Source organism: Camelina sativa, chromosome 15, assembly GCF_000633955.1.
Source record: "Camelina sativa cultivar DH55 chromosome 15, Cs, whole genome shotgun sequence".
NCBI classification, from domain to species: domain Eukaryota; kingdom Viridiplantae; phylum Streptophyta; class Magnoliopsida; order Brassicales; family Brassicaceae; genus Camelina; species Camelina sativa.
Window position 1 is genome coordinate 479,363 of NC_025699.1, and position 11,795 is coordinate 491,157.

Consider the following 11,795-nt stretch of genomic DNA (forward strand, 5'->3'; position numbering starts at 1 on the left):
ACGTTTTTTTTTTTTTTTTTGGTTTTCCAGCGTACGCATTCCACCCGTTGGACGGGATAATTCAGTCACTACCGCACGTGATATCGCTGTTCATCGTGCCCATTCATCTCAGATCACACCTGATTCTTCTGTTTTTGGAAGGGTTATGGACAGCAAACATCCATGACTGCATCCACGGCGACATCTGGCCAGTAATGGGTGCTGGATACCATACCGTACACCACAAGACATACAAGCATAACTATGGTCACTACACCATATATATGGATTGGATGTTTGGCTCTCTTAAGGCTCCTTTAGCAGAAGAAGAAGACAGTTTCAAGGAGAAATAAAAAGTGTGAATGTTCAATGCTCATATGTCTCTTCTTCATATGATCATATGTCTCTTTTCATATGTTACGTTGTTGTTGTCGTGACTCTTAAACCTTTACAATCACTTTGTTGTACTTAAATAAATAGACATGTGTATGTTGTAATCACTCTTAAACCTCTTTCTATGTTGTAATAAAGTACATTATATAGATATTACAGTATAAGTTTGTTATATTCGAAATTGTAGCAACAGATCTCAAAGCTCCTCCTCTTGGCCATCTCTCTCTCTCTCTAGCTCTTTAGCTCTCTAGCTCTCTCTCTCTTTCTCTCTCTCTCAAACGCATGCCCAGTAACGCTTAAGCACAGTTTGACTACTCTCGGCGCTTTTTCATGGCGGCACATCATAATCATTTCGTCACTGAGACCACTTTCTACAACCGAATCGTTCTGAGTCATCTTTTGCCGGCGAGTCTATGGGAAACTTTACCACATTTCCTCCAGACCTGGCTCCGGAATTACCTCGCCGGAAACATACTCTACTTCATCTCCGGCTTCCTCTGGTGCTTCTACATCTATTACCTTAAACTCAACGTTTACGTTCCCAAAGTATCAGTTGAATCAGAATCGAGAGAGAAAGATGAATAAACTCAGATTCTCATTAATGATCTCAAGAGTTTGTTACAAGATCTTTATGCTATACATGTGATCTTAACCGGTATTAACCAGTAATATTGATTAACTAAATCAATCTAAGTTAAGCTAATAAACCGGACATTCCCGAGCCCTTAACCTATCTATATACAAGTATATTCTATACTCTAATAGCCCCCCTCAAGATGAAGGTGCAAAAATGTTGTAAACACCCATCTTGGAGATTATTTCCATGAACTGAGCTGGATGTAGTGGTTTAGTGAGGACATCAGCCAACTGACACCCTGTTTTGACATACATTGTCTTGAGAAAACCAGAGTCAATCTCTTCTCTGATCTTGTAGCAATCCAAATCCACATGTTTCGTTCTTTCATGGAAAACAGAATTGTTGGCAATGTGTAAAGCTGCAGTGTTATCACCATAGAGATAAACAGGTGGTTTAAACGGGACCTTCAAATCCACCAGAAGACGAGAAAGCCAAATGAGCTCCTTTGTCGCCAATGCCATTGCTCTAAATTCAGATTCTGCAGAGCTTTGAGAAACTGTGTCTTGCTTCTTCGATTTCCATGAAACCAGAGAATCACCAACAAACATACAATATCCCGTGACAGACCGTCGATCATCAGTGCAGGTTCCCCAGTCTGCATCAGAAAACCCTCGCAGATCAAACTTAGCATCAGCCGCATAGAACATGCCTTGTCCAACCGTTCCTTTCAAATACTGTAAAACTTGTTGAACAGCCTTCATGTGAGTATCTCGAGGAGCATGAGAATACTGACAAAGCTTATTAACTGCAAATGCTATGTCAGGTCTCGTGATCTGCAAATACATGAGTTTCCCCACCAACTTTCTATACCTTGTAGAATCTGGTAACAAGATACCAGTTTCTTTGTTTAACTTCACATCAGGATTCATTGGAGTAGAACTGGGTTTACATCCAAGGAAACCTGTTGTAGATAACAATTCCAAAATATACTTCCTTTGACAGAGAGTGATACCTTTAGCTGACCGTGCAATCTCGATACCAAGAAAATATTTTGCAGGTCCTAAATCACGCAGCTTGAAGAATGATTTTAGTTCCTCTTTGAAATCACTCACTGCATCATCACTGCTGCTCACAATAAGGATGTCATCTACATATACCAATACTCCCATGATAACTCCAGAATCATACTTGATGAACAGAGTATGTTCTCCTACTGACTTCGTGAATCCCATTCTACACAACGTAGCAGATAACTTGAGAAACCACTGCCTTGAAGCTTGCTTCAGGCCGTAAATTGACTTGTGTAGTCGCAAAACTCCATTAGATGGCATGACCTCGCCTGTTAATTCTGCATAACCTGGAGGAACTTTCATATATATCTCCTCATCCAAATCTCCATTTAAGAAAGCATTAGAAATGTCTATCTGACTAACAGACCAATTCATCTTAGCTGCCATCATAAACATCAAACGAACAGAAGCCAACTTAGCAACAGGTGAGAAGGTCTCTTCATAATCTAAACCCTCTTCTTGTGTATAACCTTTTGCAACCAGTCTGGCCTTAAACCGTTCTATGCTTCCATCTGCAAAATATTTGATTGTAAAGACCCACTTACAACCAATAGCCTTCTTGTTAGGTGGTAAACTGCTCGAACTCCAAGTGTTAGTCCGTTTCATCGCACCAATCTCCTCTTTCATCGCATCACACCACACATCATAATCCTTAGCCTCTGAATATCTTTGGGGAACAATGTCATTAGTGATGGTATTAATGAAGGCACGAAAAGGCTCAGATATATATGAATAAGAGATATAGTTGGAGATAGGATAGGGAATAGTACTAGTAAAGTTATAACAATGAAAGTCCTGCATGTGTTTTGGGGGTTTTCTTTTTCTGCGAGATAGAGATTCAGAAGGAATAACTATCTCAGAAGATGACACATCTTGATGTTGATGTGCACTGGAAGATGTTTGCGCTATAGGCAAAACATCGGGGGTAGCAGGAGAGTGTAATAGAGGAAAGAAATTTCTTGAATCATCCGTGATATTAGATGAGACAAGGGGAAAAATATCCTCATGAAATATGACATGTCGTGAAATCGAAACAGCATGTGTCTCCAAATCTAATAGCTTGTACCCTTTATAACCACTAGGATATCCTAGAAAAACACAGGCTTTAGCTCTAGGTTCAAACTTATGTCTAAGCTTAGGAGATGTAGAACTATAACACAAACACCCAAAACTCTTTAAAGAATGATACTCTGGTGTTTTACTAGTTAACTTCTCAAAAGGAGACTTATTGCCTAGAACTGGAGTAGGTAACCTATTGATTAAGAAAACAGCTGTTAAGACACAATCACCCCAAAATTCTAAAGGAACATTTGATTGAAAAAGAAGAGCCCTAGCAACATTTAAAATATGCTGATGCTTCCTTTCTACAACAGAGTTTTGCTCTGGAGTTTCTGGACAAGAATGATATGACATGATGCCTTTTTCAGAAAATAATGCATTGAACTTTAATTCATGAGCATTATCAGAACGCACAGACTTCAGTTTTGTTTTGTATTGAGTTTCAATCATGTTAATAAAAGTAGGAAAAACATGTAAAACATCAGATTTCAGTTTCATCAAATAAATCCAAGTTGCTCGAGTGAAATCATCTACAATAGTTAAAAAGTATTTATAACCATCTTTGGTTTCTACCGAGAATAGACCCCAAGTATCTATATGTACTAATTCAAATGGTGCATTACACATGTTTTGTCTAACTTGAAATGGTAAATGCTTTTGTTTAGACAAATGGCAAACATGACAAACTGACTTTTCTTTATTTCCTTTTATATTTTTCAGACTCAATACATCAGAAAGTAAATCTATTTTAGATTGAGAAGGGTGTCCAAGGCGTCTATGCCATATAATTGGATCAACAATGACACTAGAACAAACAGGAACAATAGTAGAAGGTAAGACAATACCTTTTAAAGAAACAGTATGCGTAGACTCATTGAAATGCAATACGTATAAATTTCCAATTTCAATCCCTTTTCCAATCATCAACTCCCGTGTAAGATCCTGAATAAAGCATTCATCAGATGTAAAACTCACTTTAGTGTTCAAAGTTTTAGTCAAAACACTAACACTGATCAAATTAAACTTGAACTCAGGAATATAAAGCACATTATGCAGAATGATAGTATCAGTTAATTGGACAAAACCTATACCCACTATCCTAACAGTATAACCATTGGGAAGAGTAACGAAGGTCTTATCTAAAGGTTTAAAATCTACATAAAGGCTTCTATTGTGAGTAACATGATGAGTAGCCCCTAAATCTATTACCCAAGCCCTAGGAGACACAGCTGATTCTTTAGATAGAGAAGAGACTAGCATGTCATAGTAGGCATTGGAATATAGTGACAGGAAGGTACCTGAAATCTGTGAGATTACAGGTACAGAGGTTGAAGGCGAAGCACAAGGATTAGGAGGTGTGGTTGTTGTTGCAGTAGAGGTGTGAAGCTTGGAACTCAGATACGAAATCACACTTTGAATCTGATCAGTAGACATTTCTTCACAAGTAGACTCCACATTCTCCTTCTGATCAATCTGAGATTGATATTGTGTAGCAGCAAGGTTTGTAGTCCCAATGGTTTGAGGTTTCTTCCACTTAGAACCAAATCCCGGAGGAAAACCATGGAGCTTGTAACACTTATCTGCAGTATGGCCAACCTTATGGCAATGGGAACATTTCGGTTTCTGAAAACCATTGTGTGCTAAGAACACTTTTGACTGGTCTGGAACAGAGTTTGATTGAACTTGGAAAGCAACTGGATTAGGGAGATTACTCATTGTTGATCCTCCCACAATCCGCTGACTCTCATCTTGATCAAGCATATTATATATCTCTGTCAGACTTGGCCTTGGCTTCATATTCAGAATCTGACCACGTATATTGGCAAAATTATCATTCAGTCCCATAAGAAACTGAATGATCTTGCTTGTCTCAGCTTCTTCCATCAACTCCTTGACATGGTCGCAGTTACACCTCTTCACAGTAGTTAGCTTGGTATTTGCCAATTGTTCCCAAAGTGTTTTCTTCTTGGTGTAATAGGCTGACAAATCCAAGTTTCCCTGTTTCAGTGTGCTGATTGCCTGTTCAAGCTGATATTTCCTTGGAAGATTACTGACTCTAAACCTCAAAAACAAGTCATTCCACATTTCAGCAGCATCATCATAGTATAATATACTATCGTATATCTCCTGATTGACAACATTCAGAATCCAAGCCTTAACCATATTGTTGCAGCGACTCCATATCTTGAATATTTGACTATCTATCTCTGGCCTAGGTAATGAACCATCAACAAAACTAATCTTGTTCTTAGCATCGAGACTCATACGCATAGCAATAGACCAGTTGTTATAGTTCGATCCATCAAGAGTATGTGAGACTATGGAAAGACCTGGGTGATCCGATGCGTGTAAGAAGAAAGGACTATGAGCGTTGCTGTACGACTCAATTTCTTCAGAAATTGTGGTGGATCTGCCGCGAACCGCCGCAAATTTCGGATGTGGTGTCAACGCGATGTCATCGTCCGCTGGATGTGAGGATCCAGCTCGAGTCTTCATCGGTGAGTAATCCGACTCCGGTGAAGCGTTGCGAACAGTCATCTTCTTCTTCTGTTTCACCATTGGACGTAATCGAAGCTCAAATGTGCAATTTCTATGAAATCTGAAGCTGGAAACAAGAATCTCCTCTGCTTGAGTTCAAATTTTGCACAGATCCGGAATCAATACGCCAAATCAATGAAGGAAACAAGAATAATCTGGGAAAGAATACGAATCAGAGATCAAACGAGCTTGAAATTGCTCTGATACCATATCAGTTGAATCAGAATCGAGAGAGAAAGATGAATAAACTCAGATTCTCATTAATGATCTCAAGAGTTTGTTACAAGATCTTTATGCTATACATGTGATCTTAACCGGTATTAACCAGTAATATTGATTAACTAAATCAATCTAAGTTAAGCTAATAAACCGGACATTCCCGAGCCCTTAACCAATCTATATACAAGTATATTCTATACTCTAATACAAAGGTGACTTTTTTTGAATTTAGATGTTCTGTTTTAAACCTTCGGCTATATCGCCTGATGGATTCTATCATACATTTCAATTTGACGAGCGTTACCCTCTTGCATGCATTCTCACCAAGTTAGAATGCATAATGGTGAGAATGCATAATTTTAACGAGCGTTTCCAGGGCTCGATCGCATTCCATCCGTTGGACGAAATACTTCAGGCTGTACTGCAGCGTATATGGGACAGATTCTAGATGGTGAGTATTCAGAAACCAATTCTTGGCTATAGCATCTTCCGTCATATGTTGAATGCCTAAACCTTGTTTCTATGGTTGAAATTAGCATTTGTCACTGCAGAAGTTCATGAATCTCTGTTTTGCATTTGACAAGTTTTTTTTTATGTGACTATGAACTCTTCAAACCCCAATTACACTTATTTATTCAAAAAATTCTTAAAATCTCTCATGAGATTAAGGGGGTGTTATTGGAGAGGTAATTTATAAATCCATATGGAATTGTAAATTCTAGAAATCAAAATACATGGATTTTGAAATAACATGTTTTATCCTTGGATTTGAATCCTTCTATTTTACACTTTCAAATCCATTCAAATCCATTTAAAACATAATGTGGATTTTAAAATCTAAAAACAAATCATTGAATGAATAACATGGGATTTTAACAAGTATTTGTAAATCATGGAACCAATAACCCATCATTTTGATAAGTATTTTAAAATTAATGATTGAATAACACATCATTTTTGTCTGGATTTCCAAATCCATTAAAATCATAGAACCAATAACCCCTCTTAGTGTTTTACCATTGTAGAAGGTATTTTAACCACTAGTCCCCATGGGTTCTTCAACATTGACAAATTCGAAATTTAATAATAAAAATTTGATAATAACCCCTCACCATTGGATATGTCGATATGGGTCAGGTTTCGAATGTCTGTTCTTGACTTCTTGGTTAGAATAATAATAAAGCCCAAGTTTAGGGCCCATATATATATATCGGAGGTTCGTACGGTAGGGTGACCTATGTAATCACGATATCTTTTCTCTCTCTCTTCTCCTCTCTCTCTCTCTCTCTCTCTATCTCTCTCCCTTGCTCGTCACACGTTAGCACTAGAGAATTATCTTTTTCTTGGTAGATATATAGCCTGGATTTAGTTAACGCAGCCATGAAATCGCGGCGGCTGAACGTCTCGGAGGATCCTCGAACCATCCTTGGAAAGCACTCACGAGTACCTACTTCAAACTCAACTAATGCTCTAGAAAACTCAGAAGTACCGGTCCCAATTGATGTCATGATGGACATATTCTCTAGATTATCAGCAAAATCTATAGCCATATGTAGCTGCGTATCGAAGCTCTGGTTTTCTATACTTAGACTTCCCTATTTCACCGAGTTGTTCCTGACCAAATCTTCTGCTCGACCGAAGCTATTGTTCGCTTGCGTGAGACACAGAGAGCTGGTCGTCTTCTCGACACCTCAGCCTCAACATCCATATGAGAGATCGTCTCCTTTAGCTGCCACTTTTCATATGAAAATTCCCTGCCGTAATAATTTTTGTGATATTATTAGTCCTATCCATGGCCTTGTCTTTGTTCGAGATGTGCAGAAGTTCAAGTTGGTCTCGGTGATATGTAACCCTACCACCAGACAAACCTTAACTTTACCGAAACCAAAGACAAAGACGAGGTTATATATAAATAGCTATTTTGGGTATGATCCGATGGAGAAACAATTCAAGGTACTTTCAATGACCCTAAGAGATGGGATTTCTGTTGAGCATCAAGTTCTAAAATTATTAGGAACTAAGAAACTTTCATGGAGCATGATCGAATGTTGCATACCTCATTTTCCTAACTCTGAGGGGGTATGCATTAATTAATGGTGTTTTGTATTACCGAGCTTCTGTCGACGCATCTTCACATATGTCTATGATAGTTTGCTTTGATGTTAAGTCAGAGACGTTCAGCTTTATCAAAGTCATGGAACCTTTCATCAAAGCAGTGGCTAGTGGAACAACTCTGATTAACTACAATGGTAAATTGGCTTCATTTTCGTCGGAAGGGCGTTCTTACATTTGTGGAAGACTTAGAAGTTTTGAGATGTGGATTCTAAAAGACTCAGATAAACACGAATGGTCCAAGTTTGTTTACGAATTGCCTCCTCTGTGGCAGTATATAAGTAAATGGGAAGTTTTACGTTTTATTGGGGTGATTAGTACTACAAATGAAATTGTGTTCTCGCCGGATCGTCCGCACGACCCTTTCTATGTTTTATGCTACAGTTTGGAGAGGAAAACTATCAGAGTAGTTGAAATCCAAGGGATGGGAACGACTGAGTTAAATGGGGTTATAATGTTTCTAGACCATGTAGAGGACGTGAGACTTACGTAACACATTTCAGAATGTGCTTGATGATACAATAATTTTATAACATCTTCTCATATTATATTTGTTTTTTTTTTTTGGGTCAAAGTTTTCATATTACAATATTATATACAATAATAACATCTTCTTTTCATACTAAATTAAATTTGTATATGATGCATGCGTTTCCTGGCGGATTTACTCTTTGGAAAAAGGATCCTTTAGATGCATGTGTGACATGTGAGGGATCGGTGGACCGCGATGAAGCTATACGTAAATTCGTCCAAAACTAAATTCCATGCGTGTCACAATATGAGATTTGCCAAATGTTGCATTATTTATTTATTTTTGCTAAAGTAAATTTACATAATTTTTACCAAAGAGATTTATATTAACCCCTTACTATATTTTTTTTTTCTTTTGAATGTAATGTTAAAATTAAATTCAAGAAAAATTATCGTTCTCTTTACAATTGATCAGATATATTTTGAAACTTAGAAAGTGAAATCAGAGCAGTATATTAAAAGTTAAAACTTTTAGAATCCTCTTGTTACTAGCCAAGAACGTAGAACCCCTTACTATTTTAATTTTTTTTTTGATGTTTTCAAATGTTTTTTTTGTCCCCTCAGTTATGCGCATCAAAGAAAATTATATGTTGGTTTGAACCGAGTACTAAAATCGGCTTTTATTAGTCAAATCTATATATACTTGTAAGAATTGTACGTAGTCAAACGATAACCAATTGTTTCTTTTAGAGTGATATATATACAAAAGCTTTTTAGTGGTGGGTGGTATTGTCAACAACCTATATACATATATACTGTAAATATATACATATATGCCTTGTTACACAAGGTAAAACAACAGTTTCGTTAATTTGAGATTCATGTGGGTTGGAAGAAGATAAGATACAGTTCCCAGAGGCGTTGTGAGAAGTCGGAGATCAAGGTANTCCCATGGTTTTTTTTTTTTTTTTTTTTCTTTTTCTTTTCTCTTTCTTTCAATTTTTGGTTTGGTAAGTGACTAAGTGTGCTCGAGTGGCATGCATACACATGTCTCTTTTTCATATGTTACGTTGTTGTTGTCGTGACTCTTAAGCCTTTCCAATCACTTTGTTGTACTTAAATAAATAGACATTTGAATGTTGTAATCACTCTTAAACCTCTTTCTATGTTGTAATAAAGTAACTCATAGAAATATTTATAAGTGTTTCATTCGAAATTGTAGCAACAGATCTCAAAGCTCCTCCTCTTGGCCATATATTCTCGGCGCTTTCTCATGGCGGCAGATCATAACCCCTTCGTCAAGGAGACCTCTTTTTACAACCAAATGGTTCTGAGTCACCTTTTGCCGGCTAGTCTGTGGGAACCTTTACCACATTTCCTCCAGACATGGCTCCGGAATTACCTCGCCGCAAACATGCTCTACTTCATCTCCGGCTTCCTCTGGTGCTTCTACATCTATTATCTTAAACTCAACGTTTACGTTCCCAAAGGTGACTTTTTTTTTTTTTGAATTTCGATATATGTTCTGTTTTAAACCTTCGATTATATCGCCTGATGGATTCTGTCATACATGATAAATACGTTTCAATTTGACGAGCATTACCCTCTTGCATGCATATTCTTACTGTTAATAACTTTCAGTTCTTGTCTTCTAGTACTTCTCATTTGATTACTCTTTTAAGTTTTTTCTTGATCCCTTTCGATTATATCGCCTGAACGTTACATTTTTTTTCTTTCTTCTTACTGTTTAATCACTTTTAGCTCTTGTCTTCTAGTACTTCTCATTTGCTTAGTAATTAAAGTATTTTCTTGATCCCTTTCGATTATATCGCCTAATGGATTCTGTCACACGTTTCAATTTAACGAACGAATTACCCTCTTGCATGGATTCTGACGGTTACTTTCAGTTCTTTTCTTCTTCTCATTTTAATTAGTCTTAAATTTTCATTTTTTAGTTTTTATTTTCAAAAAAGGGCCAGGGCTTAAAAGTTAAAAGGAAGTAAGAATTAGTTATTTCTCAACTTTGAATCTTTAAGTTGAATTTTTAATCTCCCGATGAAAGCTCAAATCTGATTATGCTAGATGCTTCATGAGGTACTGAACATTGTAATGAAAGTTTGTTGTGCTCAATTGTACTTAACATAATAGGTGTTCTATTCATTTTAAGCTTGTATACAATTCCTTGAAATTGAAATATTGTGGTTCTTAGCTCTGTTTCTTGTGGGCCGGGGTTTCTTCTCTATTTTGTGTTCAGATTCCGTTCCTACAAGAAAGGCTATGCTTTTGCAAATATATGTGGCAATGAAGGCTATGCCTTGGTACACTCTTCTTCCAACTGTCTCTGAGTATATGATCGAGCATGGTTGGACCAAATGTTACTCCACACTTGACCATTTCAACTGGTTCCTCTGTTTCCTCTACATAGCTATCTATCTTGTTTTAGTTGAGTTTGGGATTTATTGGGTTCACAAAGAGCTTCATGACATTAAATTTCTCTATAAGCATCTCCATGCGATCCATCATATGTACAACAAGCAAAACACACTCTCTCCATTTGCCGGTAAGTCTATGCTTTCAATCTAAACTCATCAAGAATATGTTGTATCAATGGTTACTTAATTAACGTTAATTTTGGCTTTTCCAGGGCTAGCATTGCATCCGTTGGATGGGATACTTCAAGCTGTACCGCACGTGATAGCGCTGTTTATAGTGCCGATTCATCTTATAACACATCTGAGTCTTTTGTTCATAGAAGCGATATGGACAACAAACATCCATGACTGCATCCACGGCAACATCTGGCCTATAATGGGTGCAGGATACCATACCATACACCACACGACGTACAAACATAACTATGGTCATTATACCATATGGATGGATTGGATGTTTGGCTCTCTTAAGGATCCTCTCTGACTCTTAGAAGAAGACAGTTACAAGGAGAAAACACAATAATGAGAATGTTCAAAAGTTCACATCTTTCTTCTTCTTCCTATGTTTGAATATTCTTCTCGTGACTCTTAAACCTTTCAAATCACTTTTGTTGGAATTAGAAACATATGACCAGCATAATTTGATGCAAAGTTTCTGACTTTCCTTTTCTAAAATTCTCATAAGAAATTTATAATTAACTTTCTTTAATTGCAGGATATATATTTTTTCTTTATATAGATTTTTTAAAAATCTGAAGGATTTAAAATAGGTCTATCTTGTTTAAGATCAATTGTGTATATAAATTTGCGGTGTCAAAAAGTCAAACTCTACCCAAAAATCTAGCCAGAGAGGTTTACAACAGTCATCTTTGAAGTTTCCCAAAATCGTAAAATTTTAAATAGGGAGGTGAGTTTTGCTCAAGATATGATTGATCTGTATATGAA

General features: G+C 37.0%; 3 protein-coding genes and 1 pseudogene across 4 annotated transcripts in view; 3 read left to right on the forward strand and 1 right to left on the reverse strand.

Annotated features, from left to right (window-relative positions):
* LOC104744339 (putative Delta(7)-sterol-C5(6)-desaturase 2) overlaps positions 1-528 on the forward strand; it is a 1,662-nt gene extending 1,134 nt beyond the window's left edge. The window contains exon 3 of the mRNA XM_010465372.2: positions 31-528. Coding sequence (XP_010463674.1) covers positions 31-332 — 302 coding nt within the window. The 3' untranslated portion in view covers positions 333-528. The remainder of the gene's footprint in view (positions 1-30) is intronic.
* On the reverse strand, positions 4,427-5,637 carry LOC109129045. The gene is made up of 2 exons (XM_019236595.1): positions 4,521-5,637; positions 4,427-4,464 (listed from the first exon to the last, which is right to left on the reverse strand). Exons 1-2 carry the CDS (start codon positions 5,635-5,637, stop codon positions 4,427-4,429), a joined length of 1,155 nt encoding a protein of 384 aa, XP_019092140.1.
* On the forward strand, positions 7,216-8,440 carry LOC109129046 (annotated as a pseudogene).
* Positions 9,536-11,511, forward strand: LOC104744340 (putative Delta(7)-sterol-C5(6)-desaturase 2). 2 transcript variants are annotated; one of them, XM_010465374.2, is made up of 3 exons: positions 9,536-9,908; positions 10,673-10,978; positions 11,063-11,511. In XM_010465374.2, exons 1-3 carry the CDS (start codon positions 9,692-9,694, stop codon positions 11,332-11,334), a joined length of 795 nt encoding a protein of 264 aa, XP_010463676.1. In that variant the 5' UTR covers positions 9,536-9,691; the 3' UTR covers positions 11,335-11,511. The 2 variants fall into 2 exon arrangements, with proteins under 2 accessions (XP_010463676.1, XP_019092937.1); XM_019237392.1 differs by lacking the exon at positions 9,536-9,908 and adding an exon at positions 9,916-10,512.